Source organism: Phocoena phocoena, chromosome 10 (assembly GCF_963924675.1).
Source record: "Phocoena phocoena chromosome 10, mPhoPho1.1, whole genome shotgun sequence".
Lineage (NCBI taxonomy): Eukaryota > Metazoa > Chordata > Mammalia > Artiodactyla > Phocoenidae > Phocoena > Phocoena phocoena.
The window spans coordinates 34131323-34151434 of NC_089228.1; the positions used below are offsets into that span (position 1 = coordinate 34131323).

The following is a 20112-nucleotide window of genomic DNA, read 5'->3' on the forward strand; positions in this document are numbered from 1 at the left end:
AAAAAAAACATAGAAATTCTAAAACCTTTCTAGACCTGGCTAATAGAGTGCATCCAAATAGTTGGGTATCAACAAATATCATTTGATTGGAGTGGGTAGGCAGGTATAAAACGCTAAGACAATGGAAGTCAAGGTGCCTCTACATGAATCAATGATAGGATTTTCCTGAAGACAAGAATTGTTTCACCCAACCAGATAACCAATGAGTGTTCACTTTGAGTCACAATAATGTCACAAAGAATAGAATTCATAGTTGTAGATACTTTTAGCTTCCTAAAGCAGTTTCACATCCGAAGGTTTTCTGATCCTCACAGTAAACCAGGGAGATCATTAACCCATTTTTCAGATGTATCAAGTGAGGTGAACCAGGTACACATCCCAGCAGTCCTGAGTGTGGTCCTGCCACATTTCAAATCCATCACAATCACCTGTATATCAGACTAGCAAGGTGCTATGTTTTGTTGCTGTTAGCACTTTTCTTGTTTATTTGTCTTAATCTCAAAACATACAACAGTTTTTCGCTCTGAGCATTAGAAAGTCTATTCCTGTGTCTCCCTTTGCCACTCTGGGTCCTAAAAGGAGAAGGCAATGTGTATCTCAACACTTCTAGTCCTTCCTAAGAACTTGCCTTCTGTTAAAGTAATTGTTTGGGGGTACAGGGGTAAAGAGGAGTTGAAAAGTATCAAGTCACAACTATAGTCAACTTCATAAATGACAAATTTGAGAAGTTGTGGAAGAAAGAGTCCTCCGATGGGCATTAAAAGCCAGTTCACAAAGCATCTAAAAATCTATGGATCTGCCACTTACCAGACCTGGTCTTAAAAGATCATATGGTGTGTGTCCGGACCTCATCTAAGAGACACAAGAGCACAGCTAAGCTGGGCTTAATGGGACAGGAGTGTTTCCTCATTGGGCTCCTGATGGGCCAACCCCTCTCAAATTGGTGGCCACCCTGTGCCTTGGTTATCCCCACCTCACCCCTCTCAGGGACCCTTAAGGTCAGGATTTGTGAAGTTCCATGGTAACCTCTGGAATCACAAACACACACTTTGCAAACTCTCTAAATCTCAGGCTCCATTCATCCTTGGCCTAATAATGTCTCTTACTTCAGAAAAAAGCAATTGAGAAAACATATTAATGGGCTCAGGAAAGACTTCCCAGGCTCATACCAGCTCTGGTCAAACACCAATTTGAAGAATTAAGACCCTGTGGCTCTCTGAAGACAGACACAGGGGCCGAGCAGTGGTTTAAAAGGGCATCTGGGGCTTCCCTGGTGGCGCAGTGGTTGAGAGTCCGCCTGCCGATGCAGGGGACACGGGTTCGTGTCCCGGTCCGGGAAGATCCCACATGCCGCGGAGTGGCTGGGCCCGTGAGCCATGGTCGCTGAGCCTGCGCGTCCGGAGCCTGTGCTCCGCAACGGGAGAGGCCACAACAGTGAGGCCCGCGTACCACACACACACAAAAGTAATAAATAAATAAAAGGGCATCTGAGGGCTTCCCTGGTGGCGCAGTGGTTAAGAGTCCACCTGCCAATGCAGGCGACATGGGCTCAAGCCCTGGTCCAGGAGGATCCCACGTGCCGTGGAGCAACTAAGCCCATGCGCCACAACTACTGAGCCTGTGCTCTAGAGCCCGCGAGCCACAGCTACTGAGCCCATGTGCCACAATTACTGAAGCCCGTGCACCTAGAGCCTGTGCTCCGCAACAAGAGAAGCCACTGCAATAAGCCCGCACACTGCAATGAAGAGTAGCCCCCGCTCGCCGCAACTAGAGAAAAGCCCGCATGCAGCAACAAAGACCCAATGCAGCCAAAAGTAAATAAAATAAAATTAATTAATTAATTATTTTAAAAGGCATCTGGGTACTGAACTTGGTGACACTCTGCCCACTGTCCATCTGAGTCTCTTCAGAAGAACAAGGAAACACTGTCAGACCCGAGAGGCACCAGAATGCCTGCTCCCAAGTGTGGGGCTCTACAGGCCCTCAGTCTCCGAGCTGAGGCACAGAGATTTACTAAAACATATACAAACAAATAAACACCAGACTTGAAACACTGTTTCTCGGGACAGGCAGGAATTCCTCAGCAGAGCTGCGGGACAGCTGAATGCCCTCCAGTCATTTGTCAGGAGGTGAGTGAGTCCTCCCACTGGCTGTTCCCCTACCAGCCATACCATCTCCAGAGTTGAGCGAAATGACTCACCAGGGCGGGAGAGGACTCCAGGACAGTGGACAGAAGCCAACAAACGTGAAAAACACAGAGTCGTGGAAGGGCCAACAATGGGCAGGTGAAGACATACACTGCGGCCCCCGAGGTAGAACAGAGAGGAAAAATGTCAACAGGCCTGGGGTGGCCTGAATTTTGTTTCTACTGCTGGTGGAATCAACAAATGGTATAAGCTTCCCTTTCACTGTCCCACTTCAGGAGCTCCCTACTTACTGATTGGTGAGCTGCTCGGCCCCAACAAACAGGTTGATTCTTGAGAGGCCTGTGCGAGTGCCGAGGAAGGCCACCTCCACACCCTTGTCAGAATTCCTGAAACAGAGCAGAAGGAATCAGGGGGATTCTGCCAGACAGTAAGCAGATAATGGCTTCTGCATTTTAAGACTCATGGAATGTTTTATGAAATAACAGTCTTGAAGCCTGAAATTTTGGAAGAAATTATAGAAACATATGCACACATGCACACACAGGATGCAAACTCTTATTCCTTACAAAAGTTTTCGTGGTAATTCCTGCCAGAAAAAGTAAGAAGTCCATGACCCAAAAAGCAGCATGAGGAAATAAATGCATCCCGAATGCTAAATAAACACACCTTTATCTCAAGGTTCTGGGTGCAAGTTCAGAAAGAGCAGGCCAACGTTGAGGAGAGGAAGAAAAGCCTTAGAGCTAGTTCTTTCATCTGATGCTACCAAGCCTATTCTTGGTTCTGAGACCATTAGTGGGATCTGCCATTAGTGAAAAGAAGCAACTGAGTCACTGACTCAAGTCTGTAGTATCCCACAGCCTGGAAATGTTTAGGACTTGAATTCTACACCATTTTGGGGGTACCAACTGGTAACTTCTACTAAAGAATAGGCCTCATCCTCACCACCAACCCCAGAGGGATGAGTAAAGAAATGACTTCTGTAAATAGCCCTACAGGATGCCACACATAGGAACTCTAAGGACAGCCTTAGCAAAGAAGACTCATTTGAAAATTCAGCAAAGATTTTTTTTTCAACATTCAAGGCAAATTTTATATGTTTGAACATGTTCTTCAGGGTTTTCTCAGTGGATACTTCTTCAAAAATACAGCAAATGGTCTTTCTCCACAAATATATAGTTTTAGTCTACAAAAAAATATGAAGAGAATACTGATTCCTGAGTTTGCTTCCTGCCCTAGATGCTAGTAGCAATTTGATTCTAAGCTTTATCCATGTCATCTTCAGTATAAGATAATTTAGTTACTTGATCTCTGATGGTTGTCAAAGTGGTCAATACTACCTTTAAGTATTTAAGGGATGAATAAAAACAAACATTATGCATTTGTTTCTGCTTGTAGCCTACACCAAATTGCAAAGTCGGGCTGCGCAATCAGTTACAGATGTGGACTACAATGCAAGCTACCATTTTGGAAATCTTTAGCATCTGTTAGGGGTGAATCAGCAATCTTTCCACAGGATTTTGAGTTTCATGAGAACCTAAAAGAAACATTTCCACTAGAGAATGCAATCACAGGAAAGGCTTTGACTCTTTCCAAACCTCCCAGGGAATAAAATCCATGCAGGTAAGCAGTCCAAGGATACCCCCAAATATAATGAGAGTGGTTATATCTTTGGAAGTCCAGACTCATGTATTAAACTACCTACCTTACATCTATGCTTAGGAGTCATTTTAACTACAAAATGTCTAGAAAAGAATTCTGGCCATGTCCAGTCCCAAACCTGCTCTTCCTTCATTGTCTCCTGTCCTAGGAAATGGCACCACTATCTACCCAGGTATTGATGTCATTAACCTGAGAATGATCCTTGACAGCGCAGCCTCGCTACCCTCACACCATGAACCCATCACCAAGTCCTGGGGGTCTTACTTCCAAAGCATACCACAAGTAAATCCCTTGTCTCTGTGCCCACTGCCACTGCCTTGGTCCAAGTGGCAAATCCCTTGAACTGCTGTAGGAGCCTTTACTATTTTTCTTACCCCCATTACATTCTATTATCCACATAGCAGTAGAAGGGTCTTTTTTAAAAATGCAAATCTGATCATCTCCTTCTTAAAATCTTAAAATGTCATTCTTAAAATTCTTCAATGATTTTCCAATATACTGAGTATAAAATCCAAAATCCTTAATCTGATTCCCAAGGTCCTGAACCACCAGGCCCTACTGTACCCTTGTCTCCTAACATCTTCCAGCCTATGCTCTACACATCAGTTCTGTTGGCCTTCTTTAAATTCCTCAACCATGTCAAATACTGTCTCACCTCAGGGCCTTTGCACATACTGTTCCAATTCCCTGGAATGCTCCCAGGGAACCCTTGAACTAGTTCCTGCTCAGAAAAGCCTTTCCCGTCTTCTATCTCCACTCTAGGTCTTGTTACTGTCTACATGTCTAATTTTCCTTCATAGTTATCACAATTCTTAATCATATAGCACATTATATATCACAGGTACCATGATGGTGAGGACTGTGTTTGATTGAGTTACCTCGATTTCACCAATACCTAGCCCAGTGCCTGGAACATAACAGACGTGCAGTCAATATTTGATGAATGAATGAATGAAAATGAGAACAGAATGAATAATAGACCTGATATAGGAAAATATACAAAACAGAAGATAAAAAAAGGAAAGGAGCTAATAAAGAATAAAAAACGAGAGAGAACTGAATAATGTATGACATGAAGGTATAAGGAAAAAGGAATAATTGCTTCTCTTATTTTAAATTGTTAACAGCCTACTTAAAATAGTAAAATACTAGTATTAATATTAAAAATAAGCTGCTGAAGCAGTTCTCACCCTAGTCTTTGACAACAACTACCATTGCCTGCCCTCCTCCCCCTACATCCTCCACTTCAGAAATAAAACTGCGGGGTTATATCTGACACCCTAATGAAATAGAGCTCTCACTTCCCTGTCCTCCTCACAACCTAGCCTGGCCCAGATCCCAAGTTCCCTCTAGATGGTGAAGGTGAGGGAGCCAATGGCAGGGCAGGAAGCAAAATGCTCCTTCCGCCTCCCTCTCTCTCGGAAGTGTCACCCTACCTCAGCATACCAAATTTCATGTAATGTTACAACTCAAACAAATTATATGTCAAACCCAGGAGCTTGCCATCCAAGCCAGAGCCGCTAATCTGCTCTAGCTCTTGTGGTTTGGAGCTTTGGGGAAAATTAAAGAACTTTAACACCAGCCTCCTAAAACAGTTTAGTTCTTTAAACCATAACCATATTTCGGACGGCTTGTAGGGAAATGGCCATGAAAGGGGGACACGTGCAACCACTTACTCAGATTTGTTGAGGGCAAGGCTGGTCCAATAGGCTTCAATGGGAGCACTCACCACAGCATCAAAAAGGACTTCTTGTATCAATTCTTTATCACCTATTGGGAGGGATAGACTTGAGAAGATGGCTTTGGCTAGACCCCAAATTGTAGCATGAGAAGTGCACACTGGGCTCATTTTACCGTATCTACAGGCTACTTTCTCCTATGGTGTGTTCCTGCGTTAACCTCCCACCAGCTGAAAATATGAAACAGTTGACACCTGATATGCCACAACACAAGGGCCCCCAAAGCATTTGGATGAGATGACAGTAAATTGAGAGTCTTGGGTGTCTCACGCTTCAGTTTTCTACTTTCCCTCCCCATCTATTAGTTCATGCCATAGACCAGCACGCCAGCTCTGGGATTCGGAGATCAGAAGTCAGCACTCCTCAGTTTGCTCTTTTCATCCCCATTTCTGTCCTCTATCAAAATTTGCAATTCTTCAGGGCCCTGATCTTGGTTGTAAGGGAAAGGGGTGTGATAGCTTAAGAACTTCTGAGACTCTTATTTTGTCATTCCTTCCATCTAAGATTTTTTTTTTTTTCATTTTAAAGTAGGACATCTGTCCTTATCCAAACAAATTCTTGATAGAGCTCTGTGGAAGAGGCCAAGGAATCAGGAGGATATCACGAGTCTAGCAGAGGCGTCCTAGAGCCCTACAGCTTTATCACCTACAGCAGGCCAGTCATCACCTTAGCTGGTGGCCAAGAAGACAGTGCAGCTTTGTTATAAAAGCAAAAACTGGAAATAACTCACCATCAAAAAGACAATGAATAAATTGAGATAATATATAAATTTAAAATGAATAATATATAATTATATATATATATAAATCTTAATATACGAAGTAATGAAAATAATGGCACATACTATATATGGATATATATCCATATATCCAAATATTAGCTACTGGAACTAATTTATGCTTGTTCAGGGACTGTTCTTGCACTTGGTGAGCATCAGCCCTGCTGCTGCTCTCTCTCTGCCCCCCTTTCCCTGCCCCCATCACCAGCTACTGGCCATTTCTGACTCACTGAGCTCCCTCAGAGGGCACTCTGTAGGAGGAGGGGCAGCAGAATATACAGTGCAAAAAGCAACATGTCACAGTGGCACACCGGACAGAACCAGGAGGCCTAGATTATAGCCTTGGATGAGACAAATCCTATTTCCAGCCCTTGTTTCTCTTTGTAAAATAAAAAAGCAGATATTGACAGTCCCCTCCCAGTTGAAACATTTTCATGTTACTCAGGCGCTTGACTAAATGGTTTGGTAAGGGGAAAAATCCAATGTGAAGGGTTAAACTGGGATTGGGGATTCTGCATGACTCTTGGTAACCCACATTCCTTTTCCAGATATTTGGCTGGATTTAATGTGACTGATCATCTCTGCCAAAGGAAAGCTTCCCATGAAAACTGAGGGGAAATATGGTCTTGAGTTCATGCACACACACCGCCCCCCCACCGTCCAACCACCATAGGCACACACACACGCATTTGGAAGCACACTCACATTGGAGCAGAGGTTCTTTGCCTTTGAGGTAGAGCTTAATGGCTTCTAATTGAGATAGATGACGGTGCTCTGGGTGTAGGTCAGTGTTGCAGTAGGACCTAGGAATGTGACATGGCCCAAAACAAGAACATGTACATATTTATGGCATCACTTTCCTTTGCTTTTGAACCAGGAGAACTGGGCAAGGGAATACAGACAACTTGAAATCAAAGAGGGTAATAAACACCAATGCCGAGGAAGAATCATTCCATTCTTACCATTCATCTGCCAAGGACACATCAGGGTGTTCTAAGTCATGCAGGCCTGGAGGTCAAGGAGAAGGGCATCATGAGGAAGTACCATCTGTGTGGGGCACTGACCACCCCCCTCATGCTCTCCTATGCTACAAATGTTCTAGGGCAAGGCCATGGGGGGTGGGGGTTAAGGGTAGACATCAACCCCAAAGATATCTGCCTGAGAAAAGGGACTTCGCACATAGGACACAAGTTCTCTTCCCAGGCAGAACCTTCCCCCCACAACCACCTCACTCAGCCACCACTGCAACTTTCCCTGGCAGTCTCCCAGGAAAGCCTTAACTCCCTGAAGATAAATGATGCACCAGTGAGTCCGGGGAGAGAAGCTTAGCAAGATGGTAGAGACACCAACTTTGGAGGCCCATACAGTACAGCCTGAGTTGGGAAATCGGGTGGGCCACTAAACTGCTGTGTGATGTTAGCAGGTTGATTTACTCTTTCTTCATGTGCAAAACAGTAATAATAATAGTCCCTAAATGACAGGTGGTTGTGAGGGTGAAATTATAGGTTGAATGATATGAAACTGCCAATACTCAACTGTTTTTGACCAGCAAAAACTGCTAGTTGATACAGGATGCTAAGTTAAAATGAATCATCAGTCTGGAGAGGTAGCTAGGAGAACTGAGGCCTGCAGGGAATTGGGGAGTTTTTATATATAGAATACCCGAGACACCCTAACTCTGTTTTCCTTGTGTCTTTATGTGACTTCATTTTGATGGGTCATCAGCAGACAAACACTTCTGAGTGACAACCTCAGGAACTCCAATTTTTGAGAATGTCAGTTTCCCAAGTGACCAACAGTACCTTACTGCACTCAGGATTCCAGCTGACTCCTCAAATACAAATGTACAAAATAAATAGCAAAATACTAGAACTATCATCGCACACTCCTGTTTGATTTTACAGGAAGTAGGCAATGAATTATATAGAATATCATACTATATGACCCAAGTGGCCATATCCTGGCTCCAACACCTTCTGGTTGAATGATGTTGGGAAGGTCGCTTCAACTCTTTGACTTATACCAGTCAGAAGATGTGGGTAATAGTGCCTAACTCACAGACTGCATGAGAGGGTTGAATGGAATAGTGATTAGTCCCTAGGACAATCTATGCATCCATCCATCCTTTCTTCCCTTTCTTGCTCCCTCCACTCCTGCCTCCCTCCCTCCCGTTCTTCCTTCCATATATTTACTGAGCATCCACTATGTGCCAGGTACTATTCTAGGTCCTGAGAACATAGCAGTGACCAATATAAAAATCACTGCTGCTCTCATGGTATTTACTTTCTAGCGTCAGAAAAGAGATAAGTAAATAAAGTTAAAATACATAGCCTATCAGTAGTGAGGGCTATGAAGTTAAGAGAGAATGAAGCAAGGAGAGGGGGTACCAAGAGATGGGGAGGGATGAGGGTAAGAGTTTCATTGTTAACAGTGGGAGTCAGATGCTTCACTGAGACAGTGACTTTAAGCAAAGACCTGGAGGAGGTGAGGAGAGAACCACGTAGTAACTGAGGTGCTCGCAGCAGAAGAAACCACAGGTGCAGAGGCCCTGAGCTGGGATCTCACCTTCCTGGAATACTGAGTTAATGATATCAATTCTATATATATTTCTAGTTCCTGTTCTCATCAACCTTCATCTGAAAGCCCTCTCTGCCTATATTTCATAGGACCTATCAATGAGACCCTGAAGGGAAGATCTTTTTGATTGCTTCCTCTCTGAGTTCCTAGGCCACCAAGGAAATACGATTGTTCTCTAACCCTCTCACCTCTGATTTTGATCCTCCTGACAAAATCACACCTACTGTTTGATAATGCTGACAATAATGACATAAGCTCCAATTTATTGAACAAGTACTGTGTACTACATATATATAAAGATAAAGTGTCAAGGAGATTCAGAAGAGAAACTATTTCAGCAGGTAGAACTACAGCCCATACCTTTAACCTCAGTAGCAACTCCTTACATTTTGAGCAAAATCAGCCTGTTCGCCACCTTTGTAATACCTGCCATTGTCAAGGTAGGTTGAAAATTCCTACATTCTATGGGAGAGCACTCTTTACGGGACAACCTTCAGAAGCGGCCACCATCCCCAAGAAACTCCTGCCTTCTTTAAGAACAGAGCAGAATGGTAATCAAGCCCTGGCCTTTATGGATGACAAGCCCCTCTACTAGTTAGCCCAGGGGAAGCAGTTTTCTCAGGCTCTGTCACTCAGCAAAGCTGGCAGGATTGGAAGCCCTCTTATTTACAGAGGACCAACAGAGAGGGGAAGATCTGAACTCATTTGTGTGGATAACCAGACACTCTTCCCCTTGCCTAGGATTCAAACTAATTTCTTGCAGGATGGTTGCAGTTGGCTCTGAAATTCTCTCTGTGTGAGCTCTTAGCCTAACAGAAGATGATAGTGACTAAAGAAATGAAGAAGTGATCCAAAAAACAATGCAAAACAACTGTGTGTGTGTGTGTGTGTGTGTGTGTGTGTGTGTGTGTGTGAGTGAGTGAGGGAGAGAGAGAAGATGGAGGGTCAGGTCCATTGACTAAGGGAATGAACACAAGAGAGGCAAATAATCCATTAACAATCTCTCTTTTTACTGTTCTGACCATGAGCTATTTCCTCATCTTGACCTCAGATGGCTTAGATGTGAATTTTCTGTCTTCACGAGCAGTGACATCCACAGAACCACACATGGCTCATGGAGCCAGAAAATTAAAGAAGTTAAAAAAAAAAAATGATCCTTGAGAATACATCCTGTTGAGTATCTTGCCCAAGTCACAGAGTTGCCTGTTTTTTCTTGCCTGTCTCTAGGAAGAGGGAGCACATGATTGAATATCTCTGCAGTGGGCATACTCTGGGTTCTGCCCTGGTCAAGATGACCTCTTCACTCTCCTTCCTGCTTCTTAAGATCTCACAATCAGTTGGGAGACAAAACCCAAAACCCATGAAACAATGCAGGGACACTGAGGAGTAGACCAGAAGGCCATCTATGAAACCTGGCATCTCAGGGACTTCCAGTCTCCTTCTTCATTCTCCACGGCATCATCGGAGTGAGCCACAAGGTGGTCTAGCTTCTGGAAGTTCACCAAACTCATTTGTAACCAGCTCTAACCCATTAAAACCCAGCTTGTAACTGACCTTCCCACTCTTGACCATACTCCCTGAGGATACCCACAAAGAGCACTGGTCTGGTCCAACTCCTTCTCTGTCAAGATGCAAAACAGAACATCTAGGTTGGGCAAGTGACTTACTCAAGGCCACTCTGGGAGTGAAGCCTTTCAGAGGCCAGACCCACTCCTCCCTGTGAGCTGGTGATACTGGGAAAGATAACTCCTCTGAGCTACTAGGTTGTTGGGAGATGAAAAGGACAGTATGGGGGTGAGAGCAGTTTTAAAGTTTAAAGGGCTGTAACAACTGCTACCATTTACTGGGAGTCTCCAGTGCACTGGTGCTTTATGAAGACAAGAAGAGGGACGTCCCTGGCAGTCCAGTGGTTAAGACTCCACACTTCCACTGCAGGGGGTGCGGGTTTCTGACTTACTAAATCATTTGAATGATCACATTTCCCTTGGACCCAGGCTGCCTTGAAACACAAGTGAAATTTGTGGCTCAACTATGTAGAAGACTTACGGCTCGCACACCTCTCTTTTCTTTTTCTTTTCCTGGGCTTGAGTTTTTACACTAATTCGTATTTTTCTTGGTACTAATTTTTATGTATGAGAAGAATACAGTTGGTGGATGGATGATTCTTACGAGTTGCCTCAACAACTTTATGGATGAAAGCAGAACATAAATGAAATCATGGAAGGCCATCACTAGTTGGGAGTCCCACCATTCTGAATCAGTCTCGGAGAGCAAGGTAACAGCAGGTGGGTAAATGGTTGTGTCACATGTCCAGGGATTGGAATAAGGGTTGGATAGATGAGCAAATTCTTCAGCTAACCCAATAGCTGGCTTCAGGGCTTTCTTCCCACACAAAAGGATAAGATGGATGAAGGCAGCATCTTACCTTCCTCAATGGTTACATTCCCTCGGAAGAAATATTTCCCATGGCCTCTAGAGAGCGCCACACCTAAACTGTGCAGAGAAACAAAGCAGACCTTGAAATCCATGACACTGACTGGAACAGACTTGCAGGTGAACTTTATTTTCCGTTTTCACATTTCCAGTTCATGTTCTGTAAACAATGTTTTTCAAGTTTACTTTCAAAACCCCACTGATTATAGTTGGTGTTGGTGTTTCTTAGATTCAATCAGCCGCTTCAGTGTAATTTCTGATTGGAAGTGCAACAGCAATGGGTGGCTCCTGCGTGTGTTTAAAGAGGTGTGGCAACTCCTACAAGCCCTTTTAGCAAGCCCTTCTTTTGGATGCTCTTGCAAGTGCTACGTGTCCTGCTCTTCACTACCACCTTATGCACCCCTGCCCTACATTCAGCCACACACGGCTCTTTCCAGACTGTAGAGTTTGGGACGAGGGAAAATTAACCCCTTCTCAATGGCAAAAATGAACACTTCCACTGCCACTTGAACGTAGCCACATGACTGTATCGTGGGCTTCTCTGCCCAACCTTCTCCCTTGTCTGATAGATTTTTCACACTCTCACACTCTCAAAGTCTTGACTTAAGCTCCTTCCTTCACTGCCTAAAGTCAGAGAGTATGTTTTGATAACACAGTCTCTTCATTTGGTAAACCCACTTAGCAGTCATGTGTTCCATCAACTGCTCTGGCTCCAAATGGAATCCACCCATGATCCCTGGCCGTATACAACAACAACGCCACTTTTTTTTTTTTTTAAGATTACTCTAAGTTAGTAAATTCTTTCTCTCCTTAGCTCTGCATGGCACCAGTGCAGGAACACAAAGAAGCCCTACCAAAATAACTTTTTACAAAAAGTGTTATCACACTAAGTTAATAGCAGGAAACTTTAGAATGCCACATACACTTCTGAAAGCAGGCAAGGGGGCAAATGCATTTTTCAGGATTGTTACAAAGAGAAATAACAGGATTCAAAGGCAGACAAGCACAGAACAGTTCAGAGAAATTAAAACGGAAGCACAACATGTAGGGATGAATATGCTACCTCCAAGTGTGAAGGATCATGGAAATAAAAGGCAGCAAGTTAGATGGTTAAGGACCCTGGTAACCCTCTGAATTTATCTATCTACCCTTAGTTAGAACCCCAGAAGCTTATTTGCTTGATAATGAGATGCAAAGCCATGACAAATTGAATGAGTTCTCCTAGGTGAGCCTGAACCATCTTCCCCCTTCTGGAAAACAAAAGCAAAAGCAGCCTGGGAAAAGCCCCTTCCTCACTCTTTCCGGCCTTTCGGCAGGGTGTTTGGTTATCTTCAGATGATGAGCTCTGAAAGCGTCAGCAGGTTTTGTACAAACACAACTGATGGGTCTGATGGAATGTCCACGTATTATGGTCAGCTCTACCTGAAAGGAGTACCCTTGATGTCTGTATAATAGTAGTCATTTGTCATCACCAAAACCCGTTTCTAGATTGAAAACAAAAAGTCGTAGAGAAAAGAAAACATGGTTAGTCTGCTAGGTGAAGTTTTCAGAAATAAATAAAAATAAATGGACACACTATGATCAGGTTAACAGTACTACATGAATCTTGTTTGAGATAAGTAGAGACAAGAGAAAAATGATCTCAGCGAAAGATATTTACTCCAGATAGAACTTTCAAAGCTAATTTTTCACAGTGGTTTGTTTTAAATTAAGCGGCAAGAATGTTGGAGAAAAATGTACCCCTTTGTCCACTGTCTTCTTCACCTCCATGGAAAACTTCCCGGTCTTTCTATTCACCATGGCATTTCTTAACTAAAACGATAAAAGAAAATTGTAGTTAGTTCTTCCCAGGGTTACCATACTGTCTTGGACACCTTCTACCCTCCAGCTTGGGAGCACATTTGGTGGCTTGTGTATGATAGAGCTGGGCTGTTTCCCCATTGACTCTTGGGGTACTTTTGCAGTAAGTCTGCATACTACACTCAGACCTCTGAAATGGGGCTTCAGAAGAATAAACACCCAACTGCTCTTGTCCAGGGGGAGAGAGGTTGAGAACAATAAATAAATGACCATCAACTTCAATTTGGGGTGCTCGTGTAAACCTCTGGGCAACAACGACCAAAAAAGCCTCTGCAATGTTGACAAATCCTGAGAGTCAGAGAACGGACCCCCAGCAAATGCTAAAACACTCAAGAAGCAAGGGGGACGAGTTACTTTTTCAAAAAGGGTATTGGTCTGTCATGTAGAAATCATTTTTCAAAACATAATCAAGTTAAAGATATTTTCCTACACAGTAGTTTTTTTGTTTTGTTTTTTTAAAAAGCCAACCATTTGGAAGACAGGGATTAAGTTTTTCACAGCATGAATCATCTTCAAACACTCTGAGAAATCTGGGCCAATGAAAGGCCTGGCTGAGGCCGATGGGCAGTGAACAGGGCAACCCTGTATCTGATTTTTGGAGGTCCCATCTGGGAACGGTGAGCCTCCCTCCCTTCCCCCACCCCTGGCTGATCTCTGCTAATTACTTGTGGCCCTTCCGTGAGTTCAGAGAAGGACAGCAGACACAGTGATGAAAGATGTGCCGTCATGGGCACCAATAGGAGACGACGGGAAAGCCATTTAATGAAATAGGAGCAAATGCTGACATGCCACAGCCTGTCAGGAAAGGCTCTTTCCCAGCCCCACGGCTTGTTTTTATTTTCTTATTTTTATTTTTTAATTTTTTCCCCTCTTTTTCTCCTTTGAGGAGCTTGAATAAGATCTGGCTGATAGAGAACTACAGTGCTTGCAAGCAACCTAAATTTGATGTGGGACTGTCTAGATTTGGGTTCATATTCTCATCTTCTGTGAGAGAGAGTAAAAGCATAATTTTTAGCTGGAGGCATGTATAAAATAAAACATATATTTTACTCTAGATATTTTTTAACAACACATAATGGGCATTTCTGGAAATATTTTCCCATTTTAACTTTTGTGGTTTTGGATGGGGAGAGCTGGTCCTAATTAAGTCTACTTTCTAACTCTTAAGAACGGCTCGATTTATCTTTGACATGGTTTTCATTTTTCCTCTTTCTGGTGCCTGCCTAAAGCCATTTGGGACCTTCCCCTCTCACATTCCCCAGGCAAGTCAGAGATTAGGTAAGCTTCTCCATGCCTCAGTGCCACCCCACCCCCAACTCCCAGTAGCACAGAACAATCAGCATCAGGACCTGGGAGGGTCCGAGGCCAGGGTCACTAATGCTTTCTGGAGGCAGATGCTTAGATGATTAGTCTAGTCTTTCCCTTTTCTTCAGTTATAATGGAAATAGATTACACTTATTGAACATTGAGGCAGGATAGCCCTGGAGTTCAGAAATGGACTCTGGGGCCAGAGGTTTATGATCTTGACCAAATCACTCACCCTCTCTGTGCCTCAGATTCTCTTCCTGCAAAATGGAACTGATGACAGCACAGACTGTCTCATAAAGTTGTAGTGGGAACTAAATGAGCTAACGTGCAGAAGAGTGCCTGGTATTCCCTGAGCATTAATAGATGTTACCTGTCCTGTATCATCCTCCTCCTCCTCCCTTTTCTTTAATGTCAGACCCCTTTCAATAGCTCAAAATATTAGGATTCACACTCCAGTTTGTTTGACACAGATATGACCTCATATCTTTTTTGGAAGTACACAGGGTCTGTGTTATAAATGTGGTCATTAAATTCAACAAGATCCTAGCTGCCAAGAGGCGTAGGGTGCTTCTTCCAAGAACTTCTCTGCAGCCGGGCAGACTCACGCTGCTTCTTCCTCAGTGGGCTCTACTTGTCTGGTCTTTCGCAGATCTTGACCTAAAGTCTGCCCTCTGCTACTTACATGCAAACCTCACTGGTGGACACATGGGCATGTGGGATCTTGTGTAGCCTTCACAGAGATGCTTTGTATAGGTTCCAGAATTCTCTAATCAAGCGAGTGCAAATTCCTAGGAGAGAAATGGTGACTTGGGTTTTCCCAATCAAGCACGTTGGTAGTGAAGGAATTCATATCTCAAATGAACCTTATTTCCAAGGAGACAAGAGACCCAAACAAAAGAGACAACCAAAGGCCAACTGAAGAATAAGAGCAATGAACTTTCTGGAGGTGTGGGAACTCTGAAGGTAGACACTCAGAACTCAGTCCTGGGAATCAGATGAAGGTAAAGAACGTGGCACAGGCTGGGAATCCGATGACAAAGGAAGAAAAGAGCAAGGAAACAGAAAGCATTTGTCAAATTGTTGTTAGTAGAAGGAGATATCAGCTCATGGAAAATTAACTTGGGCACAGGTGATAATGACTAGACACCTGGGGTACAGAGGAGCCAAGTAATAAATCTCTTCAAGTAACCTGCAAAGGAGAAGTGCGAGTGTCAGCCTAGTGTTAACTAGCAGAGGGCCTGCTTCCTGGATGCAGGGACTCCCAAGTATGAATGAGCATCAGGCTTGCCTCCCATATCAATTAAAATGTAAAAGATGAAAGGATGGGGAAGCTTGTTGATGACAGGGTTCAAACCTTCTGGGAAAGAAAACAAAAGGATCCTGTGGAGTCAAAATAAAGCAGCTGATAAAGTGAAGAGGAAGGAGAAAGGAAAACAATGGAATGCACCCTTTAAAGTTTCATGATACAGTTAGCAACTGACATTCATTAATGAGAATGAGGGTTGGTGATGCTGAGAATAAGACTAATAACAGTTACCACTCAGAATGCTCACTGTGTCCACGCAACGATGTTGATGCTGACACTTCTCACTACAGTAACACACTTAGTATTCATAACAGCTCTGTGAGGTAGGTACTACTGCCATCATACTCATTTTACTGAGAAAAAAAAAAAGGACATAAACCAAAATTGAGATGTAGAGAAGATAATTGCTTGCCTGAGACCAACAGCCAGCAAATAGCAGAGGTGGGGTCTGAACCCAGGCAGGCTAATACCTGAACTGCGTTCCTCAGGACTGTGCTAGCTTGCTTCTTGGTAGAAGCAGGTTGAAAGGGTAGGACATGTACATTAGGTGCAGTACAATTAAAAGACCCAGACGTGAATCCTGATGACAATGTTTAAAGATCAAGAAGATATAAAACTCTACCAGGTCACTGAGCTGACGCAACGTCAGGTCAGCGGCACCTGGGAAAAGAGAATGGATGAGGAAGTAACTTTTTATCAAACAGCAAAGTTACTCTATCTGAATGGGGTTTAAAAAAGACTGAGTCCAGATGAAGAAGGAAATAGGTTAAATTTCTAAAACAGATATGACTCTTGCATTTTATAGGCAAGGAAAAAACTCAGAGATTTATGCTAGCTGAGACATCCAGGTTGCAGAGGATGTGAAGAGAGGAAAAGCAAGCAGCAAGAGGACTGTGATGCCAGACATATTTCTGAAAGCACAAGAACCCAGCCTGCAGGTTTCAAATGGTTCCCCTCAACATCCCTTTGGAAAGCAAGACAGAGGGAGGGATAGAAACACTGCTGACTCAATGAGGAAGCTCAAGAAAGGACTCCAGACAAATCAGGGAGATGCAGGCAGAGAAACATAGCCTGGGCACGAAGAATCCATAGAGAAAGGGAAGAGCAAGTGTCCAGATAGGAACACCTGGGAAGTTAGGATTTAATTGAGGACAGTCTGCCTGCATTCACAAAAGGTGGCATGTCTAACAAATCTGATTTTGAGGAAGGAACAAGAAGACTGATGGGGCCTAGTCGTGGGCATAAGGAAAGCCTTTGATACAGTCCCACAGGCTGAATCTGTGTGGGAAACAAGCATGTGTTACTGCAGTGTAGCCTGGAAAGGGGAAAGGCTGGGGCAGCCCTGGAAACAGGGTGGCCAACCAAGCAGGAGGAGAGCGGCTCTGCCAAGCCCTGGGCTGAAACCCTGACAGGTGAGTTTTGGCCCTGACTGTGCAGCTGCCCGGCGAGGCTCTGGCCAAGTTCCCCTGAGGGAGACAGATCCCATTAATGGCGCTGAGGAGGAGTCTGGATTAATCGGGTGCAGAAGAGACTAGAGCCTAGAAAGGGATGGTTTTAGCAGACTGCACAAAGAAGGCAGGGTGGCTGGCCCGTTTGCAAGTGGACCTACGGGTGGGAGCATTACAAAACTCCAAACGGGTACAAGGGCCCGTGGTCTCCGCGACCCTCTGGTGGCCAGGTGTCCCTCTGGTGGGACTCTCGGCTGGCTCCCAGGCAGCCTCCAGGTACAGAGGAGGGTACAATGGAGTTCCCTTCTCACCAGGCTTGAAAACAAATCACTTACCACATCATCGCGGTCCTCCCACTCCACCTCCGAAAGGTCAACACTACTGTAGTTAGGTTTCCTCCGCTTTTTCCCTTCTTCATACTGGCAGGAGGGGAAGAGAAAGAAAACAATGACAAACAAAGAAAACATTTCCGTGAGCTCACTGGCCAGGGCAACCTTCATCATCCGAAGTCCTGGTTCATGCCTGAGGACTGTGAGTGGAGGGTCCTAGTGAGAAGCCCAGCAGTGGGGGCGGTCCCGGGGTTTCTGTGGCAGGAAAACCAAGCCCAGTCACCTGTAAACATTTGCTCCCAGCTAGGGGGAGTATACAAGCCAATTCTTTTCTCCCTATGAACTTACCTAGCGGACTCCTCACCACTAAACATGCCAGATGCAGAGCCAAGCCTTTTCCCTCCTTGGACATCCTATGTGTGGAATGCAACCTTACTCCTCGACTCCAACACTTTTAAAGCCCACCCCTTCAAGACACAGGAAAGGGCATCTTACATAGTTTACAAAAAATCTAGTTATATCCCTCTGTGTTTTATACTTCTCCCATCCCTACCTCCTGCCTCATACCTACCTCATACTCCATGGAAACAAAAGTACTGATCTCCACATTTGGGCTCAACATCCTGGTAACATTTCGCAGACACACAGAATCTTCTACTTGCTATCACACTGGCCACAGCAGTGCTGAGCTAAGCACAGCTACTTTACCTGGAGTACATGTGGGTATTGGGAATCACTACCAGATTTAATGGCCATTAGGACATTTCTCTGGAAAAGCTGATGAGTGCATTAATAACAGAGAAAGTGGTTTTAGTTTTTTTCCCCCTAAATCACTGGTGTTAGTCACCTGGCAAGCCTACATTTTATCAACTGGACAGTCCTGCGTCTGGATGTTCCTGTATCTAGGGCCTTTAATGCTGTGTTTATAATGTAGGAAAGTCTGCCCTCTACTGCAGGCTCAGGATAAGCAACCCCTTTGCCAGTTCATAGGATACGGCTGACGGCATATTGGAAAAAATACATATGTATGTATAGGTTTTTTCTCTTTTCCTTTTATTTCTAAATTAGTCATCTTCTGACTTAATTCGTAGGATTCTAAGTGAGACGCAGCATCACTCTAGGTGTTTTAAGAACCCCAAACCACAGGTTACCATTTTGGACACTGCTCGGCTACCATAGAGACAGGTGCTGAAGGCACATGGTGTGGAAGAGAAAATCACTGCTGGTGTACTGAACCAAATAGGTCCAAACCGGCCCCCAGAGAGTGGCCAGACAGGGTAGATCTCCCATCACTGTGAGGCCAAACAGGGCCCAGTGGTTTTCCTGCCGCCTTGTCTTCCCTCAGGGCTGCATTTCAGGAACCCTGAGATGTCCTTGGAGAGCACCCACCCTCACCACCCAGGAAGGCTGCCTTGCCTCGAAGGGGCAGTGGGCTCTGACCACCTTGGTCCACTGCCCTTCCACTCCCTTCTCTCAGGTTTCCAATTAACAGACTGTCACGGTCAGTTTTATGACATCAGATCCACTCCAGATGAAGGGGAAGCGAAGTGGTTCCCTCAGAAGCCACTGTAAACGATAGCGGATTCACAGTTGGATCCTGTTATGGAAAGTTCACTGTGCATAGAAGCTGTGGTCCTCAAGAGAGTCAGGCTGGGGCTGAGCCTGTGTGACAGGAAAGAGGTCAGCAGGGTTGTCACCCTCTTCTCAAGGTGAGGAGGTGTGAGGGGGGAGGGGCACACGCTGCCGAGAAGCCCACTTGTCCCCCGAGGAGCTAGAGTTGGACATTCTTGGGCCTCTATTATCTGTGCTAATGGCCCCCAAGTCCTATATTGGTAAAAACCATTCCTGGGAGCCACTAGGCACCCCAGAAGTTCCTATGGCCCAGCTTCTGACCATTAAAGGCAGAACTTTCACAGTTTCTTGGGTAGCCTAGTGCTAGGTATATACTGTCTTTTGGAGGAAGTTCTTCCATTGGTCACTTCAAAATCCTCCTTTATTCACTTATTCAACATACATTTATTGGACACCTAGCAAGCACAAGGTCCTAAGGAGATAAGTAAAGTCAATTAAACGGTGCTTCATTCTTTCCCAAGGACTTCTTTGTGGTTTATCACTCTTAATTCTGCCTATCTACAGTCGATTTATTGCCCATGATGCCTATGGCAAGTTAAATATCAAACTAAATAGCAAGTTAAATAAGATCACAGAGCCAGTATGGAGGAGGACACCCCTACCTACCCACAGCCCCTGACCAAATTTTCATGGCTAAGCCTCAACTCATTTCAACTGCTGCTAAAGAAATTCAAAAAGACCCCCAAGGCCCTTCATCCTCAGAGAAGGTGTCCCCCTGTCTTTGTTAAAAGAGGAGAGCACAGTGGTTCTGCCACTTACTGGGCATGTGACACTGAGCAAGGCACCCAGCTGCTCCAAGCTTCCTTTTTCTCAACTGCAAAATTGAGAAATACCTCCATAGCCAAGGTAGGTTGAGACAATTAACTAGGTACTGTATGTAAAATGGCAAGCACATC

The 20112-nt window shown here is 44.4% G+C and overlaps 1 protein-coding gene across 1 annotated transcript in view; it reads right to left on the minus strand.

Moving 5' to 3' along the window:
• The window catches only part of CACNA2D3 (calcium voltage-gated channel auxiliary subunit alpha2delta 3), a 787108-nt gene that overhangs the window by 151660 nt on the left and 615336 nt on the right, over window positions 1-20112 (minus strand). Inside the window, exons 18-25 of the mRNA XM_065884772.1 lie at window positions 17591-17674; window positions 13074-13145; window positions 12756-12817; window positions 11326-11393; window positions 7286-7331; window positions 7029-7126; window positions 5483-5576; window positions 2438-2533 (exon numbers count right to left, since the gene is read on the minus strand). Of these exons, the coding sequence (XP_065740844.1) occupies window positions 2438-2533; window positions 5483-5576; window positions 7029-7126; window positions 7286-7331; window positions 11326-11393; window positions 12756-12817; window positions 13074-13145; window positions 17591-17674 (620 nt within the window). The remainder of the gene's footprint in view (window positions 1-2437; window positions 2534-5482; window positions 5577-7028; window positions 7127-7285; window positions 7332-11325; window positions 11394-12755; window positions 12818-13073; window positions 13146-17590; window positions 17675-20112) is intronic.